The sequence below is a fragment of the Brachyhypopomus gauderio genome, chromosome 4, assembly GCF_052324685.1.
Source record: "Brachyhypopomus gauderio isolate BG-103 chromosome 4, BGAUD_0.2, whole genome shotgun sequence".
Lineage (NCBI taxonomy): Eukaryota > Metazoa > Chordata > Actinopteri > Gymnotiformes > Hypopomidae > Brachyhypopomus > Brachyhypopomus gauderio.
In genome coordinates, this window is record NC_135214.1 from 8,598,439 (window position 1) to 8,621,967 (window position 23,529).

Genomic DNA, 23,529 nt, shown 5'->3' on the forward strand with positions numbered 1-23,529 from the left:
TGATCCATGCACGTATGACAGGTTTAAAGTAAACATACACTAACCAACAGAATGGCCAGCAGAGGGAGTAAGAGAGAGGGATGAGATGGACAGAGAGAGAGAGAGAGAGAGAGAGAGTTATAATGAATATGGTTATGATGTATGTGCCATGATTGATGCTCATTTTCCTTACTGTACACTTGCTGTATAGTGAATCTCACTATCAAAAGGCTGTGCACTACTGGCTTCTTCTTCTGTGCTTAGATCCCATGGATGCATGAACAGAAAGGTCACCCAGCAAGGCAGTCGTAATCCAACAGCCTTCGGTGAAATACTGAAGGCATGAATTAGTGTGAGTGAGCCCTGCCTAGCTTTAGCAACAGAACATATTCCTTGGGAATTATGACTAATCCAATCTGATACAAAACAAACACTGACTGCTATCTTGGCATCACATAATGTGATGGTTATCTCTGATTGACTAACACAGACGTCATTCATAATATTTCCCCAGACAGGGTATACATAAAATAAACACTAAATAAAATTATTTCAGATAATTATACACTATAATTTACTTTTTAAATTACATTTTGTGTAAATTGAAATAATTTATTAAAGTGTAGGTTTTAGTCAGTGATAATGGGCAGTCAAGAAGACCCATGGCCTTGCTTAATTAAGTTTTGATGCCCCAACACTAGTCCCATAGCTACTACAGCATGTTTCACTGAACTTTAGAATACCCCAAGGACATTCAGAGAAATTCAGTTTTTCAAAGTTTGCAGTCAGTTTAATAGGGGTTTCAGAAATGTCAGCATGCCACTGTAGACCTGGTCTTCCGGATGCTGTCAGTGGCAACTCATCCACTACAAATAAAAATATTTCCCACTGACACCCTACTGAAGGACTAAAGCTTTACAAAAATATGTATGTCACATGTGTATTGATGTAGTGATGTGAAGCATTCTCGCATTAATGTAAATCTTTCAGAGGGAGTTCAAAGACGCAGCTGGGTGACAGTCAAATTGCAGGAGACCATTGGCTACGGGCTGTGTAATTTTCGTTGAACACAACCCAATAGCAGAGAGAGAGAGAGAGAGAGAGAGAGAGAGAGAGAGAGAGAGAGAGAGAGAGAGAGAGAGACTTTCAATTCAAATGTATTCAGCTCAATTTCAAATCTACCGGTCTGGAGCTCCGACAATGTTTCATGCGGGATAGCCTATGCTCTAAGGTTTTATAATTAGTCTTTTCCCCCTGGTGAATTTCTGACGTTGCTCGCACGCATGTGGTGTTAATTAGGCTGTTCAATTTGCGGATACTGCATTCATTCTGTATCAAAGACAATGGTCGAATAATATCACTTATGGGCTTATGCGTTTTGACGTTTGAGGTCCTCTACGGGATTTTAGATCCTTTACATCGTCTCGTGTTTTCTCTTTTGCGGAGGTAAGCTGCTAGAACCTGCTCATACATTTTTGTTTTGCTGTTACCTGCAATGGCTACGAAAACTGCATTTCTTCTTTACAGATTTCTCACGGGTTCGTACATCGATGTTTGTCGCCAGTTTCTGGCTTGTGAAAATCGAACAGCATTTATGAATGCAACGAATGTGGAAATTCACTTGTTAAGCTTTCACTGTTCAGACGAAGTGCTATGACATTCGAACGTTGTTCCTAGTAGTCGCAGGACAGTGCAGCACCGTAGAGGTGAGCAGGTAGGCTATAGGCTATGTGCAGGGTTACAAATCACAGGAGAGCTTGCTGCTTTAATTTTGCCTTTTAAATGTAAGGTTAAAAAGGGTCTAGGCGAGGTTTCGAGAATTTTTGCAACTTTCATGTTCATCTATGTGACCAAGCACTTTTAGCCAAGGGTAGAGGAGCTAATCGGGACAGAACGATTTATAAATAACTGTTTACCCATATATATAAATGTTTACATTTGTGTTAAACGTGAAGATGACTTCGTGTCAAACTACCCCAGTATTTAGCCAGCAAATCACACGGTGGTATTCAGCATACTACTTGCAATCCAGAGACAATTCTAGGAGGTTTGGAGGTTTAACCACTCATAAAATTGTTTGTACAGCATTGGGTATCTGTCCTCACCTGTCCATTCGATTTATGGATTTAGGATTAAATTGAAATGTTATTAATGGATAGCAAGTCATATTAATACAAAATCTTAAAGTAAAGTAAAAAGTGTAGGAATGAAGGTTTGTGCATGTGTTTCAAAATGATAATTATAGCATTCTCAGATAAAATTAATAGTGAGTGATATCAGTAAAGCCAATGGTGAAATCTTGCATGCACACTTGCTGAGTATTCTTTGGATATATTTAATCCCCCACATTATTTTCTGTTATAATTTTGTTAGAATTTCTGTTAGAATTGAGTCCCATAGTGGGAAGTCATGGGTTATCTTAACTCACTAAATAAAAACTTCATTCCTCAAAACATGTTCTAGACCATCTCACATTGTGAGCAGCCCGTGGAAGCTTTCACACTATGCTCTCCTTTAAAGAATCACAAGCCAATACTGTGACATGCTCTAAAAGTCAAAACAACATGAGTAAGCTTTAATGTCAACATTATTTTACCAAGATTCTATCTATAAGTGAATTGTGTGTTTGTGTAATATTGCCCATGCTTTTCTCATAAATTCCAAATATTTCAATTTACAAAGCTTTTACCAAAGACATCATATGTAATTGCAGAATAATTTTTAAAAAGGAAAATGCCTTCAGGACAAAATATCATGTGCATTTTTGACAACACTATGGTTTACCTTGACACCCTTTTGCTTTTTGGAAATCATGTTTCAAGATTCCATGTTTCATAGGAGCGTAATGATTGTTTACTGACAATAATTTGATCCTTTTGCTCATCTTCTTTCTAAACCATCATGCCCTCTTCACAACAGAAAAGTCAATGGTCATTGAAAAAAAGTAAAACCTGTTATTCATGCAACTATGGCAATTTACAGGCTTTACATCTTGCCCTGTAGGCTTGTTTTTTTATCCAAATTGAGTTTTATGGATAATTGACACTGTGGTCAGAGTTGACCATTGGCTGTCAGTATAAATGGGAGGGGTTACAACAGAGAGCAGCACAGGGATACATGGAGACCTTAGTAAGATGGCTGGTGCTGAAGCTGGGGTGACATGTGAAAACTAATTAAAACGCTTTTTAGATTTAGGTTCTGGGGCATGCAATCCTGCTGACCACCCGATACTTCTCCAAAGCCAGTGAGCGGGAAAATGGATTATCCCAGAAAATGAAATTACCTGAAAAGGTTGATACAGTTTGACATTATCCAACTGAAATGGGCTTTGGAATGACACCTTTAAATATTAACTCAGCTCACTCGATTCAGGTTGGAATAGCCTTCAATGAAATGTTAATCTTTCTCTTCTGATTTAGACATTTTACCAATGGGTGTTAGAATCATCATTTTACTTGCTGTACTCAACAATTTAAAGAACAGCTGTGCATTCTAAAAGCAATTCACAAAGACTTTATCTGTGACTAGTTTAATGGTTTTAGCAGGTGTTGTTTGCTGTATTTGGAACCATTTTGATCAGCTCTAATTCACCTTGACGCACCTCTGAGGTGTAACTCTGAAGGGACACAGTTGCAGAAATCAATAGGAGCAGAAGTTGCTAGCAGAGCCATGTGTAGCTGGGGCCCACTGACAGCCGTGTTAATGGGTGGGAGCATTAACAGACGAGGGCAGAAGGATCCTGCCTGATTTATACAGGAGACCTTTTTCATTAGAGACAGCACACTTCACTCGGCAAGAAAAAGTACCCCCTCCACCTCCCCTCCCCCACCCCGTTTAAAATTGAATTCATTTTTATTGGTGGAAAAACAGAACTCTCTAGCTGATCATAATTCCAGATCCATGCCTCTATGATCCTGCCTCATATATGATATGATGTCATTGTGTATGAGTAACGATGTAGGGGAAGTTATGCGTCAATAGGTCAATATTTTGTGTAATTTCTTCTTTTTTCATCTCTTTATTTTTTTAACAAATGGAAGATTCTATCATGTCAAATATGGGACATAAATGTACCTATAAGTTCCAGCCAATGACCACCTAGAGTCCTCCCACAGTTAAAGCTTCACAAAGAGGACTGATGGTGTAGACATCTTCAGGGGCAGATGGAGATATGAAAGGGCAGAAAACAGGATTTACAGAACAAACTCCTTTTTCAAAAAAGGCCTGAGTATGTTTCTGCCAAGTGGAGCATAGTGGAAATAATTCTTTCAACCTGCTTCCTCTCTGTTCTCTTCCCCTCTATGTCTTCCACAGAATGATCATTCTGACTGGAATTAACTCAGGGCAGTGACTGTGGCAGCGAGGGCAAGAGGACGCCATCACTTTACTGTCCACACAAGGGCAAAAAACTTCAAGACCACATCCTGACATGGGGAGGAACAAAGGCACCAATCCAATTGGTGAACCAGCTGTCTGTCAACCTGACGTGTGCTGCCTGGAGTAAGACAACTGGTCCTTTTTTTTTTTTTTTGGATTACTGGGCTTTTAGCAACACTCCAGGACAGGACCATGTCCAGGTCAAAGGATCACGCATGGCTACCAGCTGCTTTCTTTGGGCTGCACCTGAAGGTGTTGCTTTGGATCGGCTTTCTGCTTTTGGAATTTACATTGGTAAACTCTCAGCCAGTCCAATACACTACAGTCACAACAAACTACGGGAAACTGCTTGGGTTCAGAGCAGCGCTGCCTAGTGAGATTCTGGGCCCAGTGGACCAGTACTTGGGTGTACCTTACGCCATGCCCCCTACAGGAGAGAGGAGGTTCCAGGCACCCGAGCCACCCATCTCCTGGCCTGGCATTAAAAACGCCACCCAGTTTGCACCCGTGTGTCCACAGTACCTAGAGGACAGGTTTCTGCTCAGTGACATGCTGCCTGCTTGGTTCACAGCCAACTTGGACACGGTGGCTACTTACGTACAGGACCAGAATGAGGACTGCCTCTACCTGAACATCTATGTGCCAACGGAAGAAGGTAAACCACTTCTGTCAGTATCAACACCTACTGTTTGTTGATTATTGTGATTGGTTTGCTAGCTCACATTTACTGTGAATTCCATAAAAGACATAACATCAGTAACACTATTTCATAGTATAAACTACACTAAACCAGATAAAAAGGGGTAAGAAGTCAGGGGCAAGAAGTCAAATTACAAATTATTGAGCAGAAATGTTTTATTTTAGGGAATCAAGACATACAAATTACAAGAACTGACATAAACGGAAGCAATAAAGCATGACTGTAATTATGCATCAAAATTAAGTGTTAAATTAAGCGATAAAATTAAAAGTGATTACATTCCGTGGCTGCTTCAGTTTAGGACTTGTGACATCATCTTCTAGGATGGATCAGTCACTACATCAAATATGTAGAATGTATTTATATGATCCTTAAACAATGATGTCTGATGAAATGAACACAATGATATGGAGAAATAAAAAAATAATTTATTTGACCCAGAGTTCACAGAGTTGGCACATTTTCACTCCCAGAACATTCCAATGCCAGAGGCCAGCGGGCTGCCCACTACGCTATAACCTAGCCTGCTGTTCATTCTGGTTCTAAATATCATGATTAATAACATATTGTTCCTTTCTGTCCTTTTCTCTCATTTTATTTTTGCCATTTGTTACATGGATACATGCTATTTTTAACACGTTTTAAACCAAGCGCTCAGACATTTTCAGCAATGTCACAGAGTACTTTCCAGTAGCCACTTGCCAGTTTAAGATTAAGTCACAAATACATTACAAAATTGCCCTTTCTTCGTGTCGTACACTCACTGTAGGTCATACACATTGCTACTTTAGAAATAACAAACACTTTCCAAACATCTGACTTGCTTAGTGTCCATTGTGTAGCATTTCATATTTACTGTCATAAATAACATTTTCTTTGCTAGATATTGAATGACAATTAAAGTTTTTTTAAGGAAAGTTAATTTACTTGTTCTTTTAAGGGTGGTGGACTAGTTTGTCAAGCATTGAAAAGCACATAGTACAGTTAAAATGTTTCTGGGGTAAACTGAACTGAGGTTAGCTATGGTGCTGGTACAGAAAGGGTTTTTTTCTGACCCTGTATGTAATTAGTTATCAAGAGAAGGACAAAACTTGCAGAGGACTGATAAACATTGTCCTGTGACAAGCTGATGAGTCAAATGAGGGATAATTAATTAGGCACTTTATTGAAGGGCATTTCAAGATGTGCATGGTTTAGACTTACCATTTTAGTGACAACATTGTAGTTTGTGTTTGGAAAAATATACCTAAAGTAAATTAAGGTAGTGTAAAAGAAATGGCAATATGGAAACTTCTCACTAGCATCATAAAATATAGACCAGGTTATATTACATATGAAAGGTGTACAGTGCACTTTTCCAAATTGATTTGTGCCAAGGATGTGATAATGAGTAAATGAGTAAAAATATATAATATAAAAAAATATATAATGTGTATACAACTTCAATTACGTTGAACATGTTGCTATACATGGGTTTATCTGGTATCAGGTGTAAAGTTCAATAATTCCTAAGTAATATTTCTCATTTTATGTTTAAAGCTGTTAGCCTCAGTGCATATGGAAACTAACAAATCTTCAAAGGATGTTGCACTGATACACATTAAACTCTAACTGATTCACAATGAACTCTGAAGTGACCTGCAAATATAAATATTAAAGGTTTTGTTGGTGAGATTATTATGAATGCAGCACTGGTCATTGGGCTATTTTCATATCTCTAATATGACAACAAATAGGGTTTTCATAGCTGAGGGACATGTTAACTCAGACAGACAGATGTACAGATTAATTATGTGCATGAAAGGCATTTAAAAGAATGTAATAGTTGGTATTAGTATAATAGAGGTAGGGAAAATAGCCACTATTTTAGTTTATAATGAAGTAGAATTAATGTATTTATTGAATAAGTGAATAAGACTTAGTGAATAAGACTTCAGAGGTATCATCTTTGGCAAATTATGAGAATATATAATGTACTTGTTATAAGACAAAAAGCACTAAAGACCTCTGATTTTTACGAGTATTTTCCCAGATGACTCCTAGTTGAGATTGTCAAATTCTCATCCTGGTTGTCATTTCTTCTCATATTAGTCCTGTAGATTACAAGGGATTTTTTTTTTCTTTTCCTTTCTTCTCTCAGATGAAGTTTAGATTAAATTTTCCCCTCAGCATTTCTTGCTTCAGTCTGTGTAATTTTGCCAGGTGAATGTGCAGATATCTTTAATGGGTAAATGTGGAGAGTGAATCTCCTATGCCACTAACGGAACTGTAGAGACAAAGGGCTCATTCATGCTGGATATTATGCCATTATTCCTATGAAATACAGGGATGTTGTCATGATCCCATTAGTGCTTTCCATTTAATGAGTATTTATATTTTACTGCAGACAAAGGATGTGCAATTAGTTCCCAGAGGGAAGGGATTTATCTGTGTCTGTGCAGACTACAGCAGAATTGGAATTCTCTCGCAGTGAATTCATCAGAAAGCATTGCATGTCCCAGAGGGATATTACCAGATCACATACTAAACATAGTCTATAGCAAACTCAAGAGCAAACAATTGGTTATGAATTTAAGCAGTGGCCCTGCAAAGAAGCAGCCATGCCAAGCATTTTTGGCTGATCCCTACTCACAAAAATTAAGGCACTGTAATATTTGCTAATGGTTCATTTTCATAAAGGTGGAAAGAAATAACCTTGTGTCTGTCTGTTTCTGTATTTATGGGCAATTTACGGCCAGGGAGCTGTCATGCTGTATTCTGTGTCATTTCATTCCATGTGTTACTGTATGTTGTCACTGCCCTGAGGATATGTCATTAACGTTATTGTGGAGGTGTTGTCTTTTACTAGTCTATACTCAGGGCTCTCAAGTTTTGGATTCATGTCAGAGTGTGAGAGTTGTTGACGGGGGGTGGCGAACGTTAATTGTTGAGCGGGGGGGGGTGGGGGTGGCGAACGTAAGTTGTTGGTGGGGTGTGGCGAACGTGAGTTGTTGAGCGGGGGGGGTTTTTTTTAGATTTTTTTCTCGCCGTGTGAAATCGGAAGTGTGGCGTGTGAGCGTGTGAAGACTGTCAAATGCGTGTATCACACGCTCAATGCATGAGACTTGAGAGCCCTGCTATACTTAATTTGCCACTTGATGTCCACAACGGCATAGAAGGAACATGTAAATGAAGCTAGTGTGCTTACTGTGACTATACTCTGTTTTCCCTTACTGCACTTCAGTGACTTGGTTAGGACTTTGTCAGGAAGACTGAAACCCTGTGATTCACCAGGCCCACAAACAGTATACTCATCTGGAACATGAATATGGGCAGGGTGAACATAACCAACATGGCGTCACACTCGTCAGAAACCTCAGTTCCCCACTACAATACACATTTGCATAGTTGTTCCATTTATCTCTTCGAATGCTTGATTTGGCTTTAGCAGGTATGCCACTACACAGAATGCAATCACACCAAGCTTTCATGATCAGGCAAGGGTTAACACGGGGTTGATTGGACTCCTGAAGTGGTTTAAAAAATGCTGGTGATTCCACAGACCCCAAACCCAGCTGTGTCATCCAGCGCCAGAAGCCCACAGGAAAGCCAGCTGCTTGGATTCCCAGTGGGGTGGATTGGACAGTAGGGTCACCGCTACACTACGTGTTTGAACATGCACACAGTTCACTCCAGTCTGGTCCATGTCCTGGTCCTCAAGTATGTGCACTGTTCATTTCTGTGTTTTTTTTTTTTTTCCCTTTTACACAACTAACTCAACGGTTAATTAAGAGGCACCTCAATGAGTTTAAAATGGGTGTAACACCAGGGAACATGCCACAATGTGCACTGCTTTAAGAATAGAATAGAATAGAATAGAATAGTCTTTTATTATCGCTGAAGAAACAATGTTAGGAACAGTGTTACAGCAGTGAAATTGGATTGGCATCCTCTTTCTAAGGCAGCAGTTAATACTTAATACAAGATACAAAAAATAAGTTAGCAAGTAGGTAAACACTAAAATAATAAAAATAAAATTATGTCCATTTGCATTTTAAATGATTTATAAAGTGATATGTGCATTTGAGGTGGGACCTGTGATAGGTTGTATGTGCACTTGTTAAATTGATGTGTGCTCTTTGGGGGGGGGGGGGGGGGGGGGGGTGTTTTGATCAACAGTGAATGAATCCTTAAGCCCAGGATGAAGGGACAAACCCTACAATAGAAGCTAGGGCTGCACAATATTTCATTAAATAATCATTACTGCTATGTTGGATATTGCAGACAGTTGCAGTATGAAAATCACACCTTAAATTTTTTTACTGTGTGCTGGAAGAATGGAATCCAAAGTCAGATGGTCCTAATGAAGTTTCAGACAAAAAAACAAACAACTGTTAACATAACAATTATATTATCACATGTATTTAACAAATAATATACATGTGTTCATTCATTTAAACCTTTTAAATAATTTATTAAATAATAATTTAAACAATGTGAGTCAGTCTTTTACCATGTGACATCAAGGGTTTGCTGGCCAGGTGCATTTTAACATATTGAAACTCATATCAATTGCAATATATAGTAATATAATGGTAATGTAGAATTTTGTTTACAATACGCAGCCCTTTTCCTGAGGGGCTACAGTGTGGAGTCTTGTGTGTGGAGTGCCTGACTGCTGGCACACTCGTGCAGTCTGGACCAGGATTTCTGGCTCAAAAATAGATTGCACTAACCCAAATTTAGCATTTTACAAGTATCCATCTCTTTGAAGTTCAAATACCTTTCAAACTTATTAACTCTGGTCTTCCTCTGGTCTATGTAGTTATTAGTTTAAATGATTAAACAGCTTACCCTATGTCACACAATTTTTGTTCTCAGCTCCCATGTGTTATTGATTTTGCTTTTGTGTAAAGTATAAACAGTAACATGTAAAAACATCTATATGCTTCTGTGAGTAAGCACCCATGATCTTCTTAAGTTTATCAACATGAGCACCAAGAATGTGGACTTTTATTTTTTATTTTTTTGAGGATTTTTCAAATCCTGATTTATGATTTGCACACTTTCAAGTAAGAAGGTCCTCTGTCTGAGCCTAGACCAAGGTCTCTGAACAGATCATTGAGGTATTTTTGATTGAGGTAGTCTAGCTTTCTCTTCTCAGCTGTATCTATGAAGTCATAATCTGGATCTGTCGTCCTTACTGTCACCATCTGACTTGCTGCTCTTTGCTGAAGATGGTGAATCTCTCTCAGGAGGAGAGGGTACTGGGAGCTCAGGGCAGTGTGGGACCAGGATAGGTGATGGGGGTATATTCTTGTCAGGTCATCATTTGGAAGGGTTCACCATGCAGAAGTAGCAACTGCTTGATCGGTCATTGGGTTTGTACCAAATTTCATGGCTCTTTTCTCCTCTGAACTAGCCATCAAGAGTTTTCTTACAGTGCTCACACATGAAATGAGGTACCCACAGTTTGTCTTGATCCCCGACAGGCATACCAAAGTATGTTTGTAAGCGTCGCACATATGCTTTCATGGAGTACTTTTTTTCTCTTGTCTTGATAAATTGGCCACAGACGTAGCAAAATGCATCTACAGGATGCATGCAGCTTCTTGATGCCATCTAAATTAAATGTAGCTATGGATCCACTATCCACTTACTCATCTGTAACAAACTGAAATGGTTGTTTTAATGGTATTTATACTGCTATGTATGCTAATGCACAGTTCCAGGCAGTTCTAAAAATAGGTCCAAAGAATTAAGAATACACACAGAGCAAGAAAAAAATCTAGATTGTTATAATAATAATTATTTATTGTTGTTGTTAAGCAATATATTATGTTAATGATTAATAGTTATAATGTTAGTAATAAAAAAATGGGAAACTGTGTGGGTTCATATATATATATATATATATATATATATATATATATATATATATATATATATATATATACACTGCTCAAACACTTAAACAACATAATGTAACTCCAAGTCAACCACACTTCTGTGAAACCAACATGTTCAGTTAGGAAGCAACACTGATGGAACAAATGGAACAGACAACAAGTAAACAAGTAGAAATGAGAGGCAATTAGCAAGACACCCCCTATAAAGGATCAATTCTCTGTTCTCATCCTTTCTGGCTGATGTTTTGGTCACTTTTGCATTTTGTCAGTTCTCCCACCTTAGAGGTAGCATGAGGTTATGTCTACAACCCACAGAAGTTGCTCAGGTAGTGCAGCTCATCCAGTATGGCACATCAATGCGAGCTGTGGAGATGTGTTCAGAGAATGGAGCAGATACCAGGAGACAGGCCAATACACCAGGAGACATGGAGGGGGTCGTAGGAGCGCAACAACCCAGTAGCAGGACCGCTACCTCCTCCTTTGTGCAAGGAGGAACAGGAGGAACAGTGCCATAGCCCTGCAAAATGACTTCCAGCAGGCCACTAATATCCATTTTTCTGTTCAAATTGTCAGAAACAGACTTCATGAGGGTGGTATGAGGGCCTGATGTCCACAAGTGGGGCTTGTGCTTACAGCTCAACAACATGCAGGGCTATTGGCATTTGCCAGAGAACACCAAGATTGGCAGATTCACCATCTGTGATCTTCACAGATGAGAGCAGGCTCACACTGAGCATGTGACAGACACAGCAGACTTTCTGCTGCCTGCAACATCCTCCAGCATGACCGGTTTGGCAGTGGGTCAGTAATGGTGTGGGGAGGCATTTCTTTGGAGGGCCACACAGACCTCAGTGTGCTAGCCACTGGGATACTGGGATGAGATCCTCAGACCCATTATGAGACCATATGCTTGAGCAGAGGGCCCTGGGTTCCTTCTGATGCATGGCAATGCTAGACCTCATGTGGCTGAAGTGTGCCAGCAGTTCCTGCATGATGAAGGCATTGATGCTATGGACTGGTCTGCCCATTCCGCAGACCTGAATCCAGTCGAGCACATCTGGGACATCATATCTTGTCTCATCCACCAACACCACATTGCACCACAGACTGTCCAGGAGTTGACTGACGCTTTAATCCATGTCTGGGAGGAGATTCCTCAGGAGAACATCCGCCGTCTCATCAAGAGCATGCCTAGGTGTTGTAAGGAGTACATACAGGCACGTGGAGGCCACATACACAACTGAGCCTCATTTTAACTTGTCTTGAGGAATTTACACTGAAGTTGGATCAGCCTGTCATTTGAGTTTCCACTTTGATTTTAAGTATGATTCCAAGTTCAGACCTCCATGGGATAATAATTTTGATAAGTTTACACTCAGAAATTGCCATTGTGGTGGTTAGCATGAAGCATTGCAGTTATGGGATATTCAGCAAGTCAGTTTCAAGAGTGCTTTTGACTAATTTTCTCTTTTGATTACTTGTAAACAGACCTCCATGAATACCAAACATACTATTTTGAATCTTTCAATCTACATTTATTTTTTAAGAATACTGAGAAACATGCCTTGCCCTTCTTCAATTGTGAAGAGACGCTCTGTGGTTTTAGAGCAGCACAGCACTGTGGATGCCAGTAGAATATGCCAGTTGCCTGAAGAAATGTGTTCCCGTGCTCCAACTGCTTTATTCTCATTATCATTCTCCATTCATAAGGGAATGAGGAGATAGTCCTCATCTCAGGATGGGATTGCCCCAAGCCCTAAAAGTACCAAACAGGAAACATTTTTTCCTATGGAATAAATCTTAATATACAGTAAGGTTGATGTTAATTAATAAAAAAAAGATTTTTTATGTGTTTAAAGAGTGCTAAGCATGTTGGATTTTAGAGGTTATTAGCCAACACACACTGTGAATGATAACCCTAGATACTCCCCTAGATAACTGGAAGTGAAAACTTTTTCAATGTTCTTTCCTACAGGATTATTCTTTATATCTGTATTGCTGAACATGAGTGACTATTGATATTATAGTAATTGTCTTCTGCTCACCACAGAGTGTAATATTAGTGATAGTTAATGGTTAATGATGTTATGGACTGGCGACCTGTCCATGGTGTACCTCGCCTTCACCCAGTGATGCTGGGATTGAAGTTACCTTGTCTTTCTAGAGTTGTGGTTAGCGCATGTGTAACATGGAGCAAGAATCACTATCGCTAAGTACAGCGAGATTTATTAGGCGCCAACACGTAATACAAGGCAAGACATATCAACACAATAAATACATGGAAATACTAAATTACCAAAGATGAAGTAATACACTAACAATGGGGCTGTAAAGAAACAATGTCCAACAAACGAACTGAAAACCAGGGGTATAAATACATATAGGCTAACAAGAGCAATAAACCAGACACCCATGAATTGAAGGCAGTTACAAATGATAAGACATGGAAACCAAAACACAGTTGCACATGGAGGACTATAACAATGACATTACTGACAGCCCGGCTTGACAGCATGTTTTTTGAATTGTTTCATTAGTTTCATTAAACTCTTCAGTTGGAGCCTTGTGTTTGCTTCCTTTTTTTCCTACACATTCTATGCCCATGACACCATTATTTTAATATTTGCACACAAAAATCATTATACTGTAAATTTTACCTTGTGCCTACACGCAACTTGTATATCTATCATGATATTTCAATTGATATACTGTAAACTATATTGTTGTGTTCTTGCCTTGTGCTTTATTTCATGTTGGTGCACCTGTGTCCAGTGTGTGCTATAATTGTTGAGCACTTTCTATCATACTGAAGAAATTACCTTTACATTTCTTTCTCCAACAGACATCCATGAAGGTGAGGGACTCAAACCAGTCATGGTATACATTCATGGTGGCTCTTACGTGGAAGGCACGGGCAACCTGATTGACGGCAGCATTCTTGCTAGCTACGGCAATGTCATCGTGGTCACTGTCAACTATCGCCTGGGAGTTTTAGGTAAGATCTTTTAACCTTCACCTCACTTCAGATACTGACAGATATGGACAGCCCTTCTGCAATAACAGAATGAGAAACAGAAATGTACCACATAATAGATATATCAACCTGTACCTACTCCTCTCTTATATGTGCATTTTACCTTATAGATTCAAGCTTTTAATTACTGACAATTAATCAGATGCCTTCCAGCCTGTTCATCACTGGTCAGTTTCTTACCACAGGACCACTGCTGACTACATATTACTTAGGTGGCAGACAATTATCAAGTCAGCAGTAACATGACAGTTGTGCGGTCGTTGGCACTGAGATAGCATACATTTGTTAGGCATAGTGGTTTTCTACAAACATCAGTGTCACTGCTGGCTTGAGAATGGTCTGACACCCAAAAAGCAACTACAGCAACTACAGGTCTGTGGTCAGACCATTCATGAAAGGATTGAGGATGACAAACTGAGACTGTGCATGGCAACAGCCAGGACAGAGGTTCTAACAATGCACCTAATAAGTAGGTGTTTCTAATAATGTGACAGGTGAGTGCATCTCTGGGGTCGTTTTCTAATTAAATCACAGAATTAAGGAGGATACTGACTCAAAATCAGATCTCTTTAGAATGTAAATTTTGTTTTTAATCTTTTTTGAATGAATGCAACGTGGTTCTGTCCTTCACCACGCTGACATGCATCACTGGTATATATCTGCGGTTGTGGAAAACTTGAATTTGAACGATTTACTCAGGGAAAATCCATAACTGTGTTTGAGAAAATCTTCAACAAACCATATTAAAAAGCAAATGAGGTTCAAAACAGGTATGCACATTTGAATGGTCTTACCACCTTATGACAAAGAAATTGTGTTTGAAAGAATCTTAAATGTGACTGAGTGAAAGAGCAAAAGCAGCATTACAATGTGGTGTAATGTACTGAGGCACACAATAAGATAGCAACACTAATTTACTTAGGCACACAATGAAATAACAACACTAACTTACTGAGGCACACAATAAGATAGCAACACGAATTTACTGAGGCACACCGTAAGATAGTAACACTAATTTACTGAGGCACACTGTAAGATAGCAAAACTAATTTACTTATTCAAGACCTCAGCTTTATAGTGCTTGGAATCATCTCTTATAAGCATTCCATGGTCTCCAACATGTAATAATCAAATATGTAATGAAACAGTAACCAACTAGATTGACTGCATATGCAACACTTCATAGTATTCAAAAGCATTAAAAAATTTTGCTCAGATCACATTAAAATGTTTTTGCTTGCCTTATAGTGTATTTATCCTGCACTATCATATGAGACGATACAATTGAGCTATCATACATAATCCAAAATCTTTAAATTAGGTTTTTGGGGTGGAGTCTGCTGAGTTCTGTGGTTGCATGGGTCAGTGGCTCATGAGAAGATTGACGAAAAAAAAAAAACACAAGCATACGGTGACCCTGGAATAAATTGTCTGGGTGAATGTGCTACATCACAAAAGGGGGTTTCAATTAACCTTTATCAAGGGCAGTCATGGGAGGGGTGATTTATGTAGGGTGGGTGAAGGTTATAAAGTCCTCATTTTTATTTGGGTGCTTGGCACAACAACTTCCTTGGTATTACCAACATGATCAGCCAAGGAGCCTCTCTCAGCATAAGATGTACAAGTAAGGAGTGGATCATTTGGACAGCCCTTCAGCCTACTACATGAAGTCACATCATTCATGATCACATGGATTAGTAAGAAGGTCATTAAACATGATGGAAAACATTCCTTTATGTAACATTTGCATGAGTACTAAACTGGGTTATTAGGATCAAAAAGCAAAGCTTGCTTTGCTACCTTTGACAAACATTTATTTTATAAATATATTTTATAAAATATATTGTATATATTGATTATATCAGTATCTTTTATCTATGTATCTTTGTCTTTATCAAAATATTAGCAGGGAACAAGGGGAAGGAAGCTATTCAGCACAGTTATAGAGAGAGTTGCCATCTGGTGAAACGCCATCATCCGGCATAATTGATCATACAGTCACATCTTTAAGAGGCAGATTTATCAAACGAGGCACAAGTCACCACTGCAGCAGTGTAAATTACTACCACTGCACCTCCCTGATTTAGCCTCAAATTTATTAAGGGTCGTTATGCAAATAAAGAGTGCTGCAGCCAATTTGCGACACTGCTGTTAAGAAGTGTCACACCTAATTTTAAAGCCAAAAAACACAGAAATACATTAAGGGGAAATATATACATAATTTAACTACAAGCCAGAACCATGTAGGCAACCATCTGTAGAAAATAGTGTGAAGAATATTTGTAATTTTTGCATATGAATGTTAATGCACAGTGATTCTTGACAAGCAAGTAGCATATGACTAGTGTAGTGTCTATTGCCAATAATGGGTATGGTTACAGCCAATAATAAGGACTGGCTTTAAACACAAATTCAAAACTGTGACGGGCGGGGTGAGCAACTAAAAAGGAAGCGATCACGCCAAGTCTCAGGGAAAAAGGATGGTTTAATAGAAAGTGTGCAAACCAAAAACCCGTGCATTATCTCCAAATTAAGGATATAATGACCAGCGGTCAACTGGTACAAAGACAAGACATATATAGGCAAACAAACAACCCTCAGGTGAGACGGATCACGGGCTCCGCCCACCTGAGGGACGCACACGACGTCACAAAAACAACAACAACAACAGCCGCTGTGGACGGAGGCGACCGGTAGGGGGCCGCCTCACCGTGACAAAAACTACATTTGTGTAAGGCAGGGTACATGATACGGAGGCAGACATATGCAGATTGGTGCTGAAAGAGTTTATTGTGACAATGTAGATAAATATAGAAAAGTCCTCCTGAGAGTAAGGGACCAGAGATCCGGAACATAAACGAAGGCTGCACGCAAATCAGGAATGTCCATACAAAGTTGAAGATCCTTGAGGAGAAATACAAAAGAGTTAGTTCAGAATAATCAATAAATGATAAGCTTCAACAGGTAAGTGGCAGAAAGCCTTGCAAAACCAATATTTCACAACTACAGGCAAAAAGCAACAGTCTTAAGTATCCTGTTCCTAATGAGGAACAGGTAACCTAATATTCTAGTGCGTGGGAGCGGCGTCTAGGTAGCTGTGCCTGCTGGGGATTGTAGTCCCCCTGGTCACAGGGCATGACAATTTGCAGTTGTGATTTTCTATAGATAAAGGAAATATAATCTCTTGATACTATAAATCAACATGTCCCTCTTCTTTCACTGAAACTACTATATCTGTATTCGATATGCAAAAATGTTTTGCAAGATATAGTGACCAAGTTCAACTGGGCAGAGGTTTCACATGCTCATTGTTCACTGCTTAAATGCCCTTTTTTTAAGTGCATTTACTAAAGCTGCAGAAGAATGGCATAAGATCATATTGTTAATGTCATTTGTATGTATGAAATCAGTGTCATTCTAGTACCACTGATCTAAACCTCGATTATGATTATTGAAGATATACATTATTTGTAGGAAATGGGATACTTTATCTATTTCAATGTCAACCTTCATTTTGCTTTGTGGACATTTTGTAGCATCTCAACTATTTAAAGAGCAAACAATTGTTGTGTTTTGCAGGATTTCTAAGCACAGGAGACCAAGCCGCTAAGGGAAACTATGGGCTGTTGGACCAGATCCAGGCTCTCAGATGGGTAAAGGAGAACATTCAGGCTTTCAGTGGAGACCCTCGGAGAGTGACTATATTTGGCTCTGGAGCCGGAGCTTCATGTGTCAGTCTGCTCACCCTGTCACATTACTCAGAAGGTACGCTACTGTTAACTCATGCTAGGAAGCTTTAGAGTTGAGACTATACTACAGAACTTCACACCACATTTTCAGAGATAGTGTTGTTTAGAACATTTTAATAGAGGTTATGATTTTGACAAAAGAGATTCACCCTGCCTGAGTTTAACAAAATGTTTACAGGTTTGTTTATCTGTGCTGCAGATCTTTTCCAGAAAGCCATTATTCAGAGTGGCACAGCTCTATCCAGTTGGGCAGTGAACTACCAGCCAGCCAAATACACACATATGCTGGCTGAGAAGGTGGGCTGCAATGAGGACGACTCAGCTGAACTGGTCCAGTGCCTCCAGAACAAGAATTACAAGGAGCTCATTGAGCAGAGCGTCACACCTGCCAAGTATCATATTGCCTTTGGGCCTGTGATTGATGGAGATGTCATCCCTGATGACCCACAGATCCTGATGGAGCAAGGGGAATTTCTCAACTATGACATCATGCTGGGGGTTAACCAGGGAGAAGGGTACAAGTTTGTGGATGGCATTGTGGACAGTGAGGATGGGGTTGCTGGAAGCGACTTTGAGTTTGCTGTGTCAGATTTTGTCGATAACTTGTATGGCTACCCGGAAGGGAAGGACACGCTGAGGGAAACTATAAAGTTCATGTACACAGACTGGGCTGACAAGGAAAATCCAGAAACGCGGCGTAAAACTCTGGTTGCACTTTTCACAGACCACCAGTGGGTGGCGCCTGCTGTGGCCACAGCAGATCTACACGCTCAGTACGGCTCACCTACATACTTCTATGCATTTTACCACCACTGTCAGAGTGAAATGAAGCCTGCCTGGGCAGATTCTGCCCATGGAGATGAACTGCCATATGTTTTTGGCATACCCATGATTGGCCCTACTGATCTCTTTAGTTGCAACTTCTCTAAGAATGATGTCATGTTAAGTGCAGTGGTTATGACCTATTGGACTAACTTTGCCAAAACTGGGTGAGTGAGCTATTTTTTCAGACTGTAAAGGCACCATTGAACTAATGGCCTATAGACCTGATTGACATTACTGCAGTGATTTGTCATTCATGCATAAATTAAAGATTTTGACCTAAAGCATTTTTCTTTTGGTAAAACCTTTGTGCATGCATATCACTTAATATTTCAGGCTTACCCCATTAAAGTTTCTTTGTTGTACATTTCAGAGACCCAAATCAGCCAGTTCCCCAGGATACAAAATTCATCCACACAAAACCAAATCGCTTTGAAGAGGTTGCCTGGTCCAAATACAATCCTAAAGACCAGCTTTACCTGCACATTGGTCTAAAGCCACGTGTGAGAGACCACTACAGAGCCACTAAGGTCGCCTTCTGGTTGGAGCTGGTGCCGCACCTACACAACATCAATGAACTCTTTCAGTATGTATCCTCGACCACCAAGATCCCACCTCAGGACACTACTCCTTTCTCATACACCAAGCGCTTGTCCAACAAACACTGGCCATCCACCACCCGTCATCCACCTGTCCCTCCAGCCAACACGAAGCAGGTGCCAGACCAGCAGAAGACGATAGGGCTGGAGGACGGCACTGTCATCATTGAGGCCAGGGACTACTCCACTGAGCTGAGTGTCACCATTGCTGTGGGTGCATCACTGCTCTTCCTGAACATCCTGGCCTTTGCTGCCCTCTATTACAAGAAGGACAAGCACCGATTGGAGTCGAGCCGCCGGCCGAGTCCTCCGAGGAACTTGGCGACTGCGGTGACACGGGTGCCAAGTGAGGAGATGATGTCTCTGCAGATGAAGCAGCTGGATCATGAGCATGATTACGAATGCGAGTCTCTGCAGGGTCATGACATGCTGCGACTCACCTGCCCTCCAGACTACGCCCTCACTCTCCGACGCTCCCCTGATGACGTCCCGCTCATGACACCCAATACCGTCACCATGATTCCCAACTCTCTGACGGGGATGCAGCCCTCGTACCATCCCTATAGCACATACGCCAACAGCACCCCCAGCAATACAGCCCTCCCTCACGGACACTCCACTACCAGAGTATAATTCAGCAATGAGGACTGGGCTCTACAAGTGACAAATTATTTAAGTCAAAGAGAGCGCACCCAGGTATTTGGATACAAATGCTCTAGGTGTTATTTTGCTACTGACTCTATGTATAATGCGATGTCATGATAGATTAACCTATATAATGTGAACAGTGAATGTAATGATTTTCAAATTTATGGTGCAGCAAGTGGAGCTCGACAAAACTAAACATTGTTTAAGTAAAGAACTCTTCTGGAGTCTCTAGTATACTATTTTGTGTTTGAAGACCCACAGTTTGCATCCTGATCTCTTTGGTTAGATTGCAGGGAAGCTAAGTGGTGAGGACTCCGCTATAATGCTTTCAGTGCTAATAGAAACTTCAGCGCTATTCAGTAATGTCTACAGTTCTTATTATCTGCTTCTTACTAAAACTCTAAGGATATAACACAATCAATAGCAGTGTCATTCATAGTTTTCCTGGATATAATGATTGAGATTATTCTCCTCTTTTACTGAAAAATGTACATACAACATAAAATTTCTGGTTTGTTCTTTATATTAGTGAATGATTACTGTTTGTTGTTTCTCATATCTAAACATGATGCCTCTCTCATGCTGGCACATTCTGTGATTTGCACATTTAACTCAAGATCAAACAAGAGACACTAAAATCATAGTTCTGTTCCAGAGCTATGACCCTACACAGCTTAAATCCGGGCAAAGAGATCAGAGTGCAGTGTAAATATCTGTGCCATGTATTGAGCGCTTGTACTGTAAATCTTAAGAGCTTAGCTCCTAAGGGTAATTGCCTTCAACTGGCAGCAATCCCATTTCTCAGTGCAAATAGTGTTATTTTAGAGTGATGTATATAGCATATGAGAAAACGCAAAAAAGAAAAAGATACAGCTTAGTGATGTTCTGCTTGTTTTTTTTTTCAGTTTGCTTCATGTGCAGAGTTCTGACTGTACTGTGGCAAGGCTGTTCTCTCCCATTCTATACATACAGCTGGTGTTTTCAATTTTACTTTCACACCTTATGTGCAAATGTTAAGTGTTAATGGACCTCAAAATAGATTTCATAATTAAAAAAAAAAAATTTAAAACTGAGAAATTATTTGTAAGAATGTCAAACTTTGCCAGTCCTCAGGAAGTCTCAACAGATAGCAATCATTTATTTACCTACTATAATTTATAGTGGAAACAAGATAGCAGCATTTCCTAATCCAGAAGTGTTTCCATGTCCAGCAGTGTTTTCATGTCCAGCAGTGTTTCCATGTCCAGCAGTGTTTTCTAGTCCAGCAGTGTTTTCTAGTCCAGCTAATTTTTATTGCCATCCCTATTTGTAATTCACGATATTGCCATATGTTCTATTTAGGCTTGGTCATTATTATAGCTCCAAACTATAGTACAATGATATGTTTATATAAACTCCTAGAATTCCAACATTCCTAAGCAAATTAATTTACAGAGGAGTTGACACATGATGGTTGTTCACCATTCAACTTTAATTGGGCAAAGCATCACCGAGATGTTTTCAAAATCGGATTTTTTTTTTCAGGCAGTGTGTTGGTGTCACACAACACCTGCCCTTTAAATCTTGTGTATCTACACTGAAATTCTTGAATTCTACCAGAGCAGGCTCAGATTCACAAAACCATCAGTGTAAAACTCATCATAACTGTTAGTGGATCTGAAGTTACACACTTCATTTTAAGAATATTGTTGATTTGTGATGATTTGGAAAAATTAACATTTTTTTCCTGAAATGGTATTTGTATATATTTATTCCTCTAATATTTTAGGCTTAGATTTGCTCTTCATACAACCATTTTTTATTTATTTACAAAACAAAACAAAAATATATAGGCCTATTACTTTTTTCTGCAATGAGGTGTCAGAGAGCTGTTACTGTAAAAACATTGCTGATTAGATATGAACTCCTTGTTGAAGTTATTTGTTAAGAAATAACTTGGTAGCTGGTGTCTGAAGCTTTCTGTCAACCACAGGGCCAGCAGGGTAAACTCGTTATTTTTGAAAGGTTTGCTTTTGGCTCAACATGTATGAGACTTTTTTGCTGTTGTTTCTAAAATAAAGGATCATAGATTTTAGTTATTGGCATTTTGTTTACTGCTATCTAATTTCCATAATAGCTGCAAAAACATTGGTTTCAGATGAAGAACTGGCAGCCTCAGTACAGGAACTGCATGGTAGCCCATTTGCAGCCATCTTTGCTCAGACACATTTTTCTCTCACCTTATAAACACTCAATGGTGTTGGAAAGCCACTGCCAGTTATGCCTATTTAGGATGAATGTTTCACTGAGCCACCTTTGAACATGTATTCTGGCACTGAATCCTTGCTGTAGAAATGAGCCATGACAAACATTCTGTGCTTAGTTGGTACTATCAAACCACGGACAATGATATTAACTCCTTGTTGCAAAACTCAACACCAAAATACAGCAGGATGCTTTAGAAAAGAATTGATAACTAACTATACATTTACATTGTTGTCTGTAATATTCATAAATCAGACGTATTAATCAGACTTATTTATAAATGTTTATACTTGTAGTTTAATTCCCTTTGTAAAACATTTTAATCCTGGCTGCTTAACATTCACACTCACAAATTTACAACCAAACCAAAACAAGAAATAAAAGTTATCTATGACTTTAGTATATGAGCTTAATGCACTTACTATGTATAAGTTAATGCAATTATTATATATAAGTTATGTATACCTGGTGGAATTGTTATGATGAGAGGTGGTAAAATATTAAAGGAATCAAAACAGCACCAGAAATTTGCAGCAAAGAGAAGACTGTACCGAACTGTAATGGAAAACATTTTTTTTACTCTGTTCTGTCACAATATATTTAGTGTTGTATACTGTGACATCAGGTCCTTTGTTTGGTTTGCTTAGATGCTTTTGGTTCATATTGTGTTCTTGCTTCAAGCAAACTACACCAGAATTAATTTAGAAATGGTGTTGGTCCACTTATTTGGTGTGACCAGAATTTGAAAAGAAGCATTCACGTTTACTCAAATAAACTGCAAAAACAGAGTAGATGCACTAGGGTTTGTTTTAATCGAATCAAAGCTCCCAAGTCAGAATGCATACTTAATAATGAGTGGAGTTGAAATGCCACATCATCATTGTAAATTTTTTACGACACTACTGATGGTTCAGTATTGAATTCTCTACCTTTTTGGAAGCACAGAAACTCACTGTAACAGAATTAAATGCAGCAACAACTTCTAATGGCTTTGAGCCCTGTGAGCAGACCACCTTGCAGGGGGCTCAATATCAGTGTTGCATCATAAATATATCAAATGGCCACATTGCTGAAAATGTCACAAGACTTAGAGGGCCTGAAATAGGAGGCTGAACATCTAATTTTCTGTATCTTATATTGATTTCAGACTCTGTTCTCAAAGCAAGTTGCAAATTCTAATTAAAGTGGTTTTAATTTGTCTGGGTCTGGTATCCATAAAGAAGAGATCACTACATGATTGGAGAGAACACACACTCACAACACAAACACAGCACACACATACAGACATGCACTGAACTCTGAGCTTTCTTCTTCTTCCTGCCACATCTACTTTATGCTACAAAACTGACATAAATGACAGCTGCAGACAGGCTTTCTTTGTAATGCAAGTGGTGCTTGTTTACATCTGAGCAAGCTGAGATGGTTTTGTATAGAAGTGTGAAGGACATTCTCTGATGCCTATAGCATTGACTTCTGGAGCAAGTGCTGT

At 39.3% G+C, this 23,529-nt stretch overlaps 1 protein-coding gene across 1 annotated transcript; it reads left to right on the forward strand.

Moving 5' to 3' along the window:
• Positions 1-1,126: 1,126 nt before the first annotated feature.
• Positions 1,127-22,765, forward strand: nlgn4xb (neuroligin 4 X-linked b). The gene is made up of 6 exons (XM_077001997.1): positions 1,127-1,425; positions 4,294-5,011; positions 13,787-13,939; positions 17,558-17,743; positions 17,927-18,716; positions 18,923-22,765. Exons 2-6 carry the CDS (start codon positions 4,549-4,551, stop codon positions 19,779-19,781), a joined length of 2,451 nt encoding a protein of 816 aa, XP_076858112.1. The 5' UTR covers positions 1,127-1,425; positions 4,294-4,548; the 3' UTR covers positions 19,782-22,765.
• The last annotated feature ends 764 nt before the right edge of the window (positions 22,766-23,529 follow it).